Source organism: Sphaerodactylus townsendi, linkage group LG10, assembly GCF_021028975.2.
Source record: "Sphaerodactylus townsendi isolate TG3544 linkage group LG10, MPM_Stown_v2.3, whole genome shotgun sequence".
NCBI classification, from domain to species: Eukaryota; Metazoa; Chordata; class Lepidosauria; order Squamata; family Sphaerodactylidae; genus Sphaerodactylus; species Sphaerodactylus townsendi.
In genome coordinates, this window is record NC_059434.1 from 2,143,835 (window position 1) to 2,160,182 (window position 16,348).

The window sequence follows — 16,348 nt, forward strand, 5'->3', positions numbered from 1 at the left end:
AGCTTGTGCAGAAGATCCTCTGACCCCTCACCTATCCAGCTAACAATTAAGAGTCCCTTTCCCTCCTCCTAGCTCAAAACAGGCACATCTCCCAGGTATCAACACCAACTGGGCACAGCATCTCCCATTCTGACTGTCTGGCCTGTCACCAGGCCACTGCGAGCAAGAACAGCTCCCGGCCAAACCCTCTGGTTGGGGCAGCTCCCATACAGGCAGCAGGTGTCACCTCGCAGGGAACAGCCTTGACTGGCAACTTGCTGGCCTGCCCTTGATCCCCCACAGCCTCCTGCCAGCAGCAGAGGACCAAGATATTCAGGGGAAAGGGAGAGGATTGTGCAAGGCAGAGTTATATGTGGAATTCAGCCATAAATCACAAGCAGTGGGAAATTGATAGATTTAATTCACATTCCATTTAAAAGTCCAAAATTTGGCAAATGGCTCAGAATTGGAAACTGAAATGGATGGTGTATTTTGTTCTTACCTCCAACACCATGATGACTGGTGTGAGACAGAAGGCTGAGGCGTTTCTCTAACTGCGAAGCTTCATGGGCCACCCTTTCTTCCATGCTGGCGTGAGTTGAACTGGGGTCTTTGAAACAATGACACCACCACATTAAATCATCCCTGAAATTCAACTGGAATGAGCCTCACCCAGAAGCACCTGAAGCTGCCTGGAGTCATCTACAGCTTGACAGTAGCCGCCCCACCCCTCCCCTCCTAGCTCCGGGGGTGGGGTGGGGGGTTCCAGAGGAGACACACAGAACTCTGGAGCAGCTGACTCTGACTACAAGCAATACTACATGGAATATTAATTTACTTAATGAAAAATGAAAGCATATGATTTTCAAAAGTAAACAGAATAATTGTCAGGCCTGCACCATACTTGGCCTGGCAACTCACACGTCCACGGATGCAGATGGCCCAGCCATTTCCACCGCCCAAGGCCACGGGGCCTCTTTCTGCTGCTCGCAAGTACCGGTAACTAGCTCAATAGTGCCTAACTGTTTCTCCTTATCGGCCTTTCTGAGGAAGTAAACTGTCTCTCCCAAAAACAATGTATCTTTCACACTGTCCTTTCATATGCTGATATTATGGGAATGCGGGGGTGGGGGGATTATGGGTCGAGTCAACTGTAACCAGGGGCCCGAGAGCCAAACCCCAGTTTCGGCTATCTGGCTGTTGGGCTGACACAGTTCCAATAAAGCTCTTGAACCTTCCTTGAGACTTGTTGTTGACTGGGCTAACAGACCCTTACAATAATACAGCTTGATTTGGGCCCATCCTTGCCAGATTAGGGATGACCACTCACCACAAGGTTGACGGTCGGAGGAGAGGAAGGAACAGGAAGTCTCCCAGCCCCACAGAGCGTTTGTCTTCAAGTAAATCACACAAAATGGAATTTTCCCAGAGATTTAGGCTCTGTGCTTTGAGTGTCAGGGGGAGGGGGAGGAGAGGTGGGAAGCTGTCTTTTGCCAAGGTGTGAGCCTTGGATCCCAAACCCACCTGTGCCCCTTTTCCCTTCCAGCTGCTGCTCTTCTACTGGACTGGTTTATATCACCCATCCCTGAAATCTATTCAGTTCCTTCCCTTCTACTTCTAGCTAGTTCTTGTATACAATTAGTGTGTGTATGTATACATTGGTTAATTGTAATTTGATTTCTATTACTTTATGAATAAACATTTTTATTATTACAACTCTCTCTTAATGGAGAGTCTCTATTTGGATAATCTTAGCAGACACAGGTTGCAGATCTCAGTTTCCTCTCTCACTAAACTCTGTCTCCAAAACTTATCTCCTTCAACTAAAAGTGGAGACAGCCTGCTTTGGGTGTTGTGCAGGATTGAAAACAAAATTATATGATTGGGTTTTCCAGGCTGTGCGGTCATGGTCTGGTAGCTTTTGCTCCTAACATTTCACCCACATCTATGGTTGGCATTTGAGAAACACCTATCCTGACACACCTCTACTGATGCCAGCCATAGATGCAAGCAAAATGTTAGAAGCAAGAACTACCAGGCCACAGCCAAACAGCCTGTAAAATCCATGACAGAAACTGTATCATGCTTCCACTCCTCTAGATCAATCTGACCCCACTTGCAGCAACTCAAGCAAACCAAACAAATGAAGGAAAACTCTCCTACAGGCACACAATCTCCTCTCAATCCTCCTCTCTATTCCCAAACTCCCAACTCATAACTGGAAAGATGTGTCCAGACCACATGGCAAGGGGGTTAGACCATCCAATATCAAGGATGGCAGGCAAGTTCTGTTGCACAACGTTGTTCACAAATGTCATGTTGAAGAGGGAGCAAACTTGTTTTTCAGCTGTTCCAGAGACTAGAACCAGGAGTAATGGGTTCAAGGTAAAGGAAAAGAGATTCCACCTAAACATCAGGAAAAACTTCCTGACAGTGAGGGCTGTTCAACAGTGGAATGCACCACTTCAAAGCGTGGTGGAGTCTCCTTTTGGAGAGGCTGGATGGCCATCCGTCAGGAGTGCTTTGATTCCTGCATTACAAGGGGTTGGGCTTGATGGCCCTTGGGGTCTCTTCCAGCTCTATGTTTCTATGCGTCTAAGAAATATCACCTCTGCAAGAGCAAGTCCCAGTCTGTGAAGTCAACTTTTGAAGGCACCCAGAGGGATTTGCTCTGGGATACAAATGTAGCATTTCACTCTGATGTTAATGAAACATCAGAGTAAAATGCTACATTTGTATCCCAGAGGACTCCCTGGACCTCAGTCAGCCTTATCAGCAGTGGCATACCTGCCTAGGGACAGGGGCGCCCCCCTATGTCCCCGGGCGCCCCCATTTGGTTAGTGTTTTTTATGTTTTGGCCTGCAGGGGGCGCGTTTTTTAAGGCTAGCAGCACCATGATTTCAGGGTACCATCCAGAAACTGTCCTGATGATACCACCCAAGTTTGGTGATGTTTGGTTCAGGGGAAGCAAAGTTATGGACCCCCAAAGGGGGTGCCCCATCCCCATTGTTTTCAATGGGAGCTAACAGGAGATGGGGGCTACCCATTTAAGGGACCATAACTTTGGTCCCCCTGAGCAAGACCACTACCACATTGCCTCCTGTTGAAACCTCTACCACAGAGCCAGCTGGGCATAACAGAAAGCCCCATTGAAGTGTATGGTGGGAAAAATAATGTTTCCCACCATAGAACTTGCTGAAGAGCCTGGCAGATTCTGGGGAATTTCTAAGTGTGTAAGCACTGACCACACATTTTTGAAGATAGAGGTGCCAGACTTTCAAGGTGGCTCCAAGAGGCCTTGGGTAATAGCATCCAAGCTTGGTGAGCTTTGATTTGGGGGGTGGGTGGGGGCGCGAGTTGAGAAGTTCTGAGAGAACTCAGCCAGCAGGCTTCATGGGCAGGAGCGTGGAAACAAAATAAGTCTTTTGGGGGCCCATAAAATTAAACCATCAGAAGCAAGGGTCTCTAAGCCTAGATGCTATTACCAGGAGGGCTTTCTGGAGCCACCTTGAAAGTCTGGTGCCTCTATCTTCAAAAATGTGCAGCCTGCCTCAGAAATTTCCCATTGGCTTCAATGGAGCAAAGTCACTGCAAAACAAAGAATCTTGGGCAAATTTCTTGGGGTGCCTGTAAGGGGTGTATTTTTAAAGCTAGTGACACCAAAATTACAGGGTATCATCTGGTAACTATTCTTATGATGCCACCCAAGTTTGGTGAAGTTAGGTTCAGGAGGACCAAAGTTATGGTCCCTCAAATGGGCAGCCCCCATCTCCTGTTAGCTCCCATTGAAAACAATGGGGATGGGGCATTCCATTTGGGTGCCCATAACTTTGCTTCCCCTGAACCAAACATCACCAAACTCGGGTAGCATCATCAGGACAGTCTCTTGATGATGCCCTGAAATCATGGTGCCACTAGCTTTAAAAATGCCCTCCCTACAGGCTGAAAAACACCAAAAATGCCCCCCCCCCACCAAAGCCCAAATACCTTGCATTCGCATTTGTTCATATTTGGGCAGGACATAATCGGACACTTTTTGTCCAAATGTGCCCAAATTTGCCTAGATTCCGGCTGAATCTGGTATTTGTTTCATCTGAATCCCCAACCCTCAAAAGTGATGCTGTTTCAGGGTGGGGGAGAATCCACCCCCAAACAGCATCACTTTCAATTTTGTTTTAACTGGGGACCCCAGATTCTCCCTTTAAGGTGGATTTAAAAGAAGAATCTGAGCTCCCTAGTTTAAACACCATTGAAAGTGATGCTGTTTGGGGGTGGATTCCACTGGAGGTGTTTTGTGAGAGATGATGGTGACATTTGTTTGGTAAATGTTTTGCTGGTGGTGATTTGTGAGAGATTTACATGCTTAATACCCACTTGCACTGGCTTGGAGTTGTTTCTCAGGCTAACAACCTACCTCATAGGGTTGTTGTGATTAAGAAATTAGGAAAAGAGTTGGTGGGGAGAGAGCCATATATGTTTTGCTGGGAGTGGGAGGTGTTTTTTGAGCAGGTGCAAAAAATCATTGTTTGTTCATGGTGGGGGAGGGTGGCCACCCATTCGCCGGGGGGGGGGGGGCAAACTCAGGTTTTGTCCCTGGGTGCCAGTTTGCCTAGGTATGCCCCTGCTTATCAGTTAGAACAGCAGGTTCTCACAGCCCTCCAAAATGGCCCCCTAAAGTCCTCTGAGACATGCCCAGCCAGTCTCCAGGGAGAAGACGACACACTCACCACTGGACATCCACCGAACTCTGGCACATCAACCTCTGGCAGCACCCCAAGCCCAGCAATAAGACCAATCTGGCAAAGGCAAGCCAAAAGACCCCTGCCGACCCAGAGAGCACGATGGACACCAAACAACACTCGAGGAGGCCTAAGGCCCCTTGAAGACACTGGAAACTGCGGGTGGCTTCGGAGCCGACAACCAGCTGGGCCATTCCGAGACAAGGGCAGGGGCAGTTCACAATCAGCTGCTGGGTCGCATAAAGCAAGTTGATCTTCAAGCCTTCCCAGCCCCTCCCCAGCAGAGAAACCAACGTCAGCAGAAACAACCGCAGTCCGTATCTTAGTTCTGCGATGCCTCAGTGCCAGCGGGCTCGAAAACAGCAGGGGGGGGGGGGGTCAGCAGGAACACAGGCTGTTTGCTTCACTGTCCTTAGGTCCTTGTTCTAACATTTGGCGATCCAAGCCAGGTCTTAGAAATTGGAGCAGGGACCAACCCAACCACAAAACCTCCAGAAGTCATAAAAATCCACAAATCAGCAAAATGACAGTAAATACTAAATAGCTAGTCAGTAAATACTGTGAAGACACAGGAGCTCCTATTCAGAGCTCTCTCCATGGTGCCATCTTGAAATCACTACAAGCAAAAATATGAACGACAGCAACAGATGAAAACAGACGTATCTACAAAACACTGCTGTATATTTACTGTTTGATTAATGCATCATGCTTTTTGTGTCTTAGCATGTGGACTCTCCAGTCCATTCCAGTCAGAGCAAGGCAATTACTCTCTTTGCACGGTTGCACTATACCTCCTATACGAACCTGGTAGGACTGGGCGCAAGCCAAAAGAACCTCTCATTGGGGAGATGCCATGAACAATACAGTCAAACAGAAAGCTGATCTTCTCACCATCCACACAAGACAGGAAAAACACACCAGCCCCTGCAAGGAGAAAAACACACAAAGCACACGAAAATCTAAACATATTTGGATGACACATTATACAGAATATTGAAGATGCCACAAAAAACCTCAGTCTGGGGCAAAGACACAGAGAGGGGACTGAAATTGCATCCACTAGCCCTGCCCCCCCCCACCTTTTTATTTTTTTTCTCTTTTTTTGCCATCAAGTCAGAGCTAACTTATGGCAACCCTGTAGGTTTTTCAAGGCAAAAGATGTTTGGAAGTGGTTTGCCATTGCCTGCCTCCGCATCACCCCAATATTCCTTGGAGGTCTCCCATCCAAATACTAGTGTGTGACTGGCTCAAGCTTTCATGGCATATGTGGGGGTTTGAACCAGGGATTTCCAGATCAGAGATCCCTGCAGACCCACAAGTCCTTTATAAGGACAGAAATTAAGTCCATTTTCTACGAACAGTGGAGACTCTGTACTCCATACACTTCATATTAAAAAACCAGATCAGCTTTTTCAGATTTCCCCTTTACCAAAAAGAATGCAGGCTTATTCAGCAGAACTGAATAAATCTGGTGCCGAAAAAGCCAAAAAGGATTTGGCTTTTCAGCTCTTGGATCCTCACCACCATTGCCCAAGTTATGAAACTTTTTAAGTCAAATGTGGCTTTTTCAGTTGTTTCAAGCTTGAGAGCTACTGGGCTAGACCATTTTGTACTGTAACAACATGGACAGTTATAACAGCTGCTTTAGGAGAGATCTGGAGCCCTCCCACTACCAGAATAAGGGAAAGGGGGCATTATGTGCCAGTCTTATGAGCTCAGAACCAAACGGCCGCACAGCACATTGCCCAAGTTATGAAACTTTTTATGTCAAATGTGGCTTTTTCAGTTGTTTCAAGCTTGAGAGCTACTGGGCTAGACCATTTTGTTTTGACTAACCATAAAAAATCTGACTAAATGAAAAAATCTGTGAATAAACTTTTTTTAGTATAGAATAAATAGTGGACAAATTCTCTCGAGGTTTTTGTCATCTTTCCTTCTTATATACACACTTAACTCCCAAAAGGTTTTGAGATTTTTTAAATTATTTCATTCAGTTTTCATCCAAGTCCTAGAATCTAGCAGGAGGTATGTGGATGCCCAGACCCTGGTTTGTAAAATCCCAGGCAGAGCCAGGCAGAGATTTTGGAAGTCCCTAGGTTCATGTGGCTGGGGTCAGGGCCCTTACCACCTATATAGCCAGGGCCAGAGCTGCAGAAAGTATGTAAAACAGCTTAAGTTTTACGGTAGCAGAAATAATAATAATAGTCAGGATTTTAATTTATTGGTCAGCTGTTAGACATCAGTCACAAGTATAACTTAATGGTGCAACAGCGGCACTGACACTTTGATGCAGGGAGAAATCTGCTGTTCTGTAAGGACAAAATGCTTGTTCAGTGTTCTCCATGTTTCATGTCATTCACTTTTCTCCAATTTAGGGTTTATTTATTTATTAAATGTACCTGTCTCATCTGATAAGCACTCAAAGCAACATGTATAAAGCTACGTACAAAAATAATTCATACAAAAATGAAGGTTGAAACAGACCAATTATAGATGAATAGCACCACTTGAATTCCTTCACAATAAAATGTCCTTTCTACATGTACCTTTTCAGTTATGTCCTTCTACAACACTTACTGCAAGGCCGGGGGGGGGGGGGGGGGGACAATGTAAAGAAGAGCTTTGGGTTCATCTTTGTATATTGATTTCCTGCCAGTTAGATGCCTGAAGGCATCGTCACCTTCATTTTGGCTGATCCCGCTCAACATAATAAGACTCGGTTACGTTCGGTAGGTTAAAATCCAGGCATATTTTATCCTGGTAACTTCCTTCGCACGGGTGCCCACTTCTGTGAAGGAATCAAGTTAAGACCAGGAAGGAATATTCCAGTTTCTTCTGCATGAGCCCTGCTTTTTTGTTTTTACAATGGAGATGCAGCCATGCTGCATTCTGAATGGCTCTTCCCCCCCCCCCCCAACCCCCAGCAATGTTTCTGATTGGCAGATCCACAACTGCAGGAAAACCGAGCAGGACACACACCCCTTTTTTCGCTTTGGAAAGGAGCCAGTGCAGTGAGCAATACGGCAAGCACGTTGTGCTTTACAAAGTAAAAACGTTTGACCAATTCTGGGCAGAGCACCATGTTCCAGCCACATTTAAAGGTGTGCAAGAAACCACAGCATGAGACATTCATCCCCCCTGCCCAATGATATACCAAGTAACATTTGACTGATCTATGGGGCTGTTACAGAGTGCTTGAGAGCATCCTGCCAGGCAGGCGCTTCCCCGGCTTTCCCCTCCCCCAGGGCCACAAAGGGAACATGAGCCCGGAGCTGTGGGGCTGGGCTTTCTGGGCTGCGGCTGCCATGCCGGTCAGTGGCTCAGCAGAAATGAAACTGACATGACGTCGGGCGGGGCAGGAAGATCGGGCAGTGGGGCAGGAAAAATAAATTGATTTTGCTTCCGTGGTGTTCCCATGGAAGCAAGTTCAATGCAGGATTTTGGAAAAAGATCACAGTTTTAGTATTTTTTAAAAAACCTGGGATGAGGGACATATTGCAGGACAAACTCCCTTTAGGACTGGGAACCGAGCAAACTTCTTGGCCAAACCGGGATATTTCCCTTGCTCAACCTGGGATATTTGGACCGTGCAGAATCGACGGTTAATGTGAAGACCAATGAAGGAAGGTAATTATTCACAGTAATGACAGGCACTTTCATTTATCCATCCTGCCTAAACCCACCCACATGCTCCTTCCAAACAACTGCTTATTGTTTCAAGAAATTCTGGAGAGCTGTACAAGGCCATAAAAATGTAAAACCAATTACAAATATCAGAAGTTTTGATCTCCAAAAGAAAGATAAAACTTCATCACTATCACAATAGAGAAGCACTGAAATATTCAAAGTGGAGAATATAAACAAGTATTTATTTATTTATTTATTATTTTATTTATTTATTTTTACATTTAGTATACTGCCCACCCACGAAGAGCTCTGGGCTGTGAACAGATAATCAAAAATTTAAATCACAACAACCATAACCATCCATAAAACTGTAATTAAACATTAAAAAAAAGAACGAGATTACAGATGGCGATAAAAATCCCGTCAAAGTCAGAAACAATCGAATTCAGCTCCTTATCATGGGAGTGGTCCAATGATGGAAAAATATGGGTAGCAATCAATGGTTATTCTCCTCCAAATGCTCAGCGGAACAGCTCAGTCTTTAGAGCCCCATGAAACTGGCCAAGGCCCCCAGGGCCCTAATGGTTGGTGGAAGAGTGTTCTACCACATTGGGGTCAAGTCACTGAGGCCTGGGTGGAGGTTAACTGAATCATGGAGGGGGCAGGGACCACCAGCAAATTGGTGGGGACATAGGGGGAAAGATGGAAAGATGCTGGGGGGAAGAATTAGGACTAATAAAAGGAAACACTTCTTCATGCAACGTGTGATTGGTGTTTGGAATATGCTGCCACAGGAGGTGGTGATGGCCACTAACCCGGATAGCTTTAAAAGGGGCTTGGACAGATTTATGGAGGAGAAGTCGATTTATGGCTACCAATCTTGATCCTCTTTGATCTGAGATTGCAAATGCCTTAACAGACGAGGTGCTCAGGAGCAGCAGCAGCAGCAGCAGGTCATTGCTTTCACCTCCTGCATGTGAGCTCCCAATGGCACCTGGTGGGCCACTGCGAGTAGCAGAGAGCTGGACTAGATGGACTCTGGTCTGATCCAGCTGGCTTGTTCTTATGTTCTTATGGTCCCTGAGTTATGAGGGCCCCAGGCCACGGAATGCCTTAAAGGTCATCACCAACACCTTGAGGATGATCTGGTACTCAAGTGGGAACAAGTGCAGTCGGCATAGCACAGGAGAGATGTGATCCCACATGGAACTACCTGTGAGGAGCCGCATCGCTGCATTCTGGACCAATTTCAACCTCCAGATCAACCTCAAGGGAGGCCTGCATAGAGTGAGTTGCAATAGTTGCAATATACACAGAGAGGGAGAGAGAGAGAGAACTAAATATTTTACCAGTTTCTCTCTGGTTGCTTGCAACTTTGTTTTCCCCTCCTTCATTTTATCCTCACAACAACATCCAGTCTGGTGGTATAGGTTAGGCTGAGAGATAATGAAGGCCCACAGTCATTCAGCAAGCGTTTATGTCAGCATGAGGATTCTCACCTTAATTCCTCAGATCTTAGTCCAATACTCTAACCACTACACTGTGCTGGCGAAAAAAAATCATATGCCATAACATCATCATACTTTCCTCTGTTCCATGCTGCCATCAACAAGAAAGTCCTGAAAACGCAAGCTCTCAGATGAGCCAGCAGCAATCAAAATAACAGCTAAGTCAGTAAGAAGGCTGGCTGACTAGCAAGAGGGGAATAGAGCCCTGTTCCAGGTACAGTTTGTTCCTAAGCCAGATGCTGTTTGTTTGTTTTTAATTTCAGGAAATGTAAGTAGACGTCTATCCCTGAACAAGGCAGCTTTAGGGCAACGTCTATCACAGAATAGCTGCCACAAGGAGGCCGCCAGTCGCTCTCAAGCCAAGCGTGGCAGGAAGCTGCTTCCTGCAGGCATTAAAGTGAGGAGGGCTCTTGGGCTCTTCTGGAGCAGGGAAAGAGATGCTGTTTGGTTTCAGCTTCTAGAGAAAAGGAAGGGTCTGCTCATACAATCGCCACAAGCTCAGAGATATAAAGACATCCATCTACTTCAAAACCAGTGACCTACAGCTGTGACAGGCCTGCTGAGATCAGCTCAGCACTTGGCTGGCTGGCAGGAACAGAGTGGCCTGAAGCCCTCTGTTCTCCTGTGGTCCATTCAAGGGTATTTGGATAAAACAGAAAAAAAATTGATCATTAGTGGTTTTGAAGTTTAGGAATTGTTAAAATAAGAAAAGTGTGAATGTTATTAGTAGCAGCTCTAAAGATCCAATTTTGTCCAGGTGGTTGAAGAGGAAGTGGTTAAGTGGGCATATAAAATTGAGTAGAATGTAATTTGAAATAAATTACAAATACAAAAAATACAAACAAACAAAATGCATGCACTGTAACATTAGCTCAATGACTGGTCCTGAGTCATCTTGCAGTATAACATCATATTCCAGAACAGAGGTCTTCAAACTATGGCCTTCCAGATGTTCATGGACTACAGTTCCCATCAGCCCCTGCCAGCATGGCCAAGTGGTAGGGCTCATGGGAATTGTAGTCTATGAACATCTGGAGGGCCATAGTTTGAAGACCCCTGTTCCAGAATATCAGAAGTTTTAACAGAAATCTTTATTTCTTTCATGTTCTAACTTATTTACTTACAATTCTCTATGCCAGTCTACACAACTATATACATCTCTGCATAACTGCAACCCAGTACCACAGAGGTGTTACCTCCCTGTAGTCAAACAACGAAACAAAATGCAATCACTCACAAAAGCCACATCGAGTTCCTCCTTCAAAGACAAATCCATTAGGAACAGCTCCATAGCGCCGCAGATCAGAGAGTTTCCACTGCCCCATAATCGTTGGTGGGATATCTTTTACCAGCACCAGAATATCATTGCAGAAGTGGAGAGTAGCTGGACCACTTTCCAGTTTAGTTCCTGGGGCTACCACAACATGAAACCTGTGTACTTCAAAATTTAAACAAACAAACACACTCACAGAATTAAATTATTTACCAAAAATATTTAAGTAGCTAAATGTGTGCAAAACAAAATTTTGCTAAAGCTAGCATGCAAGTTTTCATACAAATAAACATTGGGGGGGGGGGTGTTGTGTGGTTTCTGGGCTATATGGCTGTGTTCTAGTAGCATTTTCTCCTGACGTTTCGCCTGCATCTCTGGCTGGCATCTTCAGATGCAGGCGAAACGTCAGGAGAAAATGCTACTAGAACACGGCCATACAGCCCGGAAACCACACAACACCCCAGTGATTCAGGCCGTGAAAGCCTTCAACAATACATCAAATAAACATTGTTGTAATGAATTAATGGGCATCTTCCAAACTCTATGGTGTCAAAGGCTAGCATACTGTAGATTAAACTACTCGAATGGCATATGTGCCTTTGAAGACAATTTGGAAGATTCAATTGATACAGAACATGTTGCCCATCAGCTGACTGAGGCGAGCCACTGTGCTGAGATCGTGCCATTATTTAAACAGCTGGTTCCCCAATATTTTTCCAGGAGACAGCACTTACCCTTAAAGCCCTTCATGACCTGGAACCCATATATATGCAGAACCATCTCTCCTTACACCCAACCGAGTGCCACCTTTGTTCTCAGTGTGTTCTGGGGTGCAGATTTCAGCTCCCCCAGTTTCTCAGAGGTTGTCGGTATGTTTTTAAAGGAAGCCCCTGGCCCATGAATACAGGTTGGAAAAGTAAGTATGTCAGCTGCTTCTGATCCCAAAGCCAAACACGTGACTGAAGAGTTTCCAAAGACTTCAGCGGCTTCTGTTGCTCAGTCACACAATAAGCAAAATCAGCATAATGATCTTAACACGAAATGCAGGGTCTCAAAATACTGAATTATAGTAAGAGAAAAAGCTAGTCTTTTCTACAGTTTTAGTCCACATTCCTTCAAAAGCCTAGTTTGACTATCAAGCAACACAGGGCTGAAAATTTAAAAGCAAATCTTGCTCTGACAACTCAGAGAATGAGATCAAAACTCTGGAGCTCCCCTTTTTGCTGTTCAGCTGACTGAGGCAAGAGCAAAGTCCACAATTTTTAGAAGACAGGAAGGGGGCAGGGGGGGCTGCAGCCTTTTTGGAGCCTAGCGCATGCAAGTTGCCTGTGCCAACCTGCAATGAGAACGTGTCCTGTAATACTTGAGGACAGAACTAGACATTATCTTACTCCTGAAGACATCTTTGTGGGTATCTGTAGGAGAGAAGGCAGTCCCAGCCCCACCCCACCACCCTCCCTCTGAGATTCAGATCCAGTCTGCCAAAATGTGTGGGGCAGCGCACAATACAATCAATGGGCATGTGGGCTCGAGGGGGGGGGGAACTAAGCACCCTCCTCCTGACTGACCATTCTCCTCTGCAAATACCTCCTCCCAAATGCACTTGCGCCTTGCAATGAAAAGTCAGAGGTGGCAACAACATGGCTGCACCCAATGCCCACATAACTCATATGTGTGAAACATGCCAAATGCCAATGCCAGCATGGCACCAAAGCTCACAATGCATGCTCACAGTGGCCGATCTGGTCATGTCAAGAGACATTATAAAGACCAAGCAAGAAAAAAAGGAGAGCCACTTAGAGAGAAACGTAATGAAAGATATTATCACTGTCAACATTTAAAACAGGATACAGGGAGGCACGATTCACCCGGAATGCAGGATAACTTATAGAGACATATTCAGTGGCAAACACCCACCATAACAACTGTGTGTGAATGTGGCATACAACACAAAAGGGGAGGAAACCGTCTCACAAATTGTGGTGGGAATGGTGTTAGGGTTAGATAGGCGATAATGATTGTTTATGTTGTCAATTTATATAAAATGAATAAAGATTATTTTAAAAAGATCTGTGTGTGAATGTGGCTCAGAACTGCATGACAGCCACAACCTCCACACCTTCAACCTAGACCAGAGGTGGCGAACCTTTGGCACTCCAGATCTTATGGACTACAATTCCCATCAGCCCCTGCCAGCATGGCCACTTGGCCATGCTGGCAGGGACTGATGGGAATTGTAGTCCATAACATCTGGAGTGCCAAAGATTCACCATCACAGACCTAGACTGATGACAAGAATCCATACAGGGTGGGCTTGACAAGGGATCAAATCATAGGGCATGAGAACAAAAATGGGCACTGCTTTAATAATACTCTCTACAATGAAGCCAGATCCAACATGGTTCCATCTCAACCGACACACAGACATTCATGGCCAGGAGCTAAAACCCATGGACAACATCAAGTTCTTCAACCTTTTATTTTCAAAATTTGCATCAAGTTCTTGCTTTAGCAACAATGAAATGAAACATTACCTTCACCTAAACTATAGCGGATCCGGATGTCCCAGGCGTGCATAGCTTCCTTGTTCTCAAAGCCCAGCATAACTACTTGAGTCAAACAGATGATGGCAAGAGCGTGATTCAGGCCCTCGTAACACAGCCCAGGGTCGAGGCCACAGATGTCTTCCAAAGTTACGCTGCTTCGCTCCTTCAGCCCTCTCAGTCGTTCAGACCTGTCCTTATACATCAGTAAGAGTAAACAATCTGAAAGATGGAAACCTGTCATGAAATCTGATGCAAGATCGAAAACAATTATTCATTTACAGCAGGGAACCCCCAAGACCTCCAGGGTGAATTCCTCTCCCCCACTATCTCTTCCTTTCCCTTCCTTAAAAGCCCCATAGCCTCTCCCCCCTTGCTTGTCTCCTCCCATGCACCAGCCAACCGAGCTTTATTTTCGCCCCATCTTCAGTTTTCCATCCTCTACTCAGGAAAACTAGGCCTAAGTTACATGATACTAATCTGATTTATACAGTTATATTATGTATATTACTGTTTGTTGTTGGGTTTTATTGTACACTACCCTGAGCCCTTCATGGGTAGGGCGGTCTATTAAATTATTGTTGTTGTTGTTGTTACAACATAAGAACAGCTAAGAACTGGTGGGAACATTGTCCAGAGAAAGTAATGCAAAATGAGAAGGTCAAGATCCTGTTGGACTTTCAAATCCAAACGGACAAAGTGTTGAAACACCAGACATCACCGTGATCGAGGACAAGAAAGTGACCATCATCGACATAGCAGTCCCCGTTAACAGCAGGGTCATTGAAAAAGAACACGAGAAGGTCAATAGATACCGTGATTTGAAAATCGAGCTTCAGCGTCTATGGCCTCCTGTGCAAACGCTTCCCCGGGGACGGCGTTTTTGCTGCCCCCGGGGCGCTCTAATATGCTCGTGCGGAAAGGGCCAGAGTAATGTATTTTACAGCAGGAACGAAAACTTTACAGAAAATCAAAACCAGAGACTATTGAGAAAACTCAGCAATCAAGGAATAAGAGGGAAAGTCCTCCTATGGATTAAAAACTGGTTAAGAAACAGGAAGCAAAGAGTGGGTGTAAATGGGAAGTTCTCACAATGGAGAGATGTAGGGAGTGGTGTTCCCCAAGGATCCGTTTTGGGACCAGTGCTCTTTAACCTATTCATAAATGACCTGGAAGTAGGGGTGGGTAGTGTGGTGGCCAAGTTTGCAGATGATACCAAATTATGTAGGGTGGTGAGAACCACAAAGGATTGCGAAGAGCTCCAAGCGGACCTTGATAAATTAGGTGAGTGGGCTAAGAAATGGCAAATGCAGTTCAATGTAGCAAAATGTAAAGTGATGCACATAGGGGCAAAAAATCCAAACTTCACATACACGCTACAAGGGTCAGTGCTATCAGTCACAGACCAGGAAAGGGATTTGGGCATCTTAGTTGATAGTTCATGGGAATGTCAACTCAATGCATGGCAGCTGTCAAAAAGGCAAACTCTATGCTGGGGATAATTAGGAAAGGAGTTGATAATAAAACTTCAAGGATTGTCATACCCTTATATAAAGCAGTGGTGCGACCGCACTTGGAGTACTGTGTTCAGTTCTGGTCGCCACATCTCAAAAAGGACATCGAAGAGGTAGAAAAAGTACAGAGAAGGGCAACGAGGATGATTGAAGGATTGGACCACCTTCCTTATGAGGAGAGGCTGCAGCGTTTGGGACTCTTTAGTTTGGAGAGGAGATGTCTGAGGGGGGATATGATTGAAGTCTATAAAATTATGCATGGGGTAGAAAATGTTGACAGAGAGAAATTTTTCTCTCTTTCTCACAATACTAGAACCAGGGGGCATTCATTGAAAATGCTGGGGGGAAGAATTAGGACTAATAAAAGGTAACACTTCTTCACACAGCGTGTGATTGGTGTTTGGAATATGCTGCCACAGGAGGTGGTGATGGCCACTAACCTGGATAGCTTTAAAAAGAGCTGGGACAGATTTATGGAGGAGAAGTCAATCTATGGCTACCAATCTTGATCCACCTTGATCTCAGATTGCAAATGCCTTAGCAGACCAGGTGCTCAGGAGCAGCAGCAGCAGAAGGCCAATGCTTTCACATTCTGCATGTGAGCTCCCAAAGGCACCTAGTGGGCCATTGCGAGTAGCAGAATGCTGGACCAGATGGACTCCGGTCTGATCCAGCAGGCTATTTCTTATGTTCTTATGTTCTTATGTTCTTGAGGGACAGGACACAGGAGGAGGGGAAACTTTTAATCTGGCCAATGAAGTGAGAGGGTAACTGCTCAACACTGCTCCCTGGCCAATCAGGGAACGTTTTTATTCCCTGGGATATTCAAACTCTGAATCCTGAATTTTGTTTGCCTGCCTGGCTGGCCCAAAAGTATAAATTGCAGTGCTGGTTCCTGCCCAGCCCATTCTGTGCCAGAGACTGCCCTGGGGATAGGGCGGTATAAAAATCCAATGAATGAATGAATGAATGAATGAATGAATGAATGAATGAATGAATGAATGAATGAATGAATGAATGAAGGCCTTTAACTTGTCCTCCCTCTACCCGGTGACTGCTCAGAGCCTGCCTTCATGGGACACACCATCCCTGCAGAGGAGACCTGCCTGGAGAGGAGAAAACACTGAAGGATTTGATTTTAATTTAACTAACCAAGTTTTACTTT

The 16,348-nt window shown here is 45.4% G+C and overlaps 1 protein-coding gene across 2 annotated transcripts in view; it reads right to left on the reverse strand.

Annotated features, from left to right (window-relative positions):
- Nucleotides 1-13,920, reverse strand: part of DOK7 (docking protein 7) — a 55,193-nt gene extending 41,273 nt beyond the window's left edge. The window contains exons 1-4 of one of the 2 annotated variants that reach the window (XM_048509331.1): nt 13,661-13,920; nt 11,091-11,291; nt 5,523-5,642; nt 482-589 (exon numbers count right to left, since the gene is read on the reverse strand). In XM_048509331.1, the coding sequence (XP_048365288.1) occupies nt 482-589; nt 5,523-5,642; nt 11,091-11,291; nt 13,661-13,913 (682 nt within the window). In that variant the 5' untranslated portion in view covers nt 13,914-13,920. The remainder of the gene's footprint in view (nt 1-481; nt 590-5,522; nt 5,643-11,090; nt 11,292-13,660) is intronic. The other variant, XM_048509332.1, reaches the window with a different exon arrangement.
- Between the last annotated feature and the right edge of the window lie 2,428 nt (nt 13,921-16,348).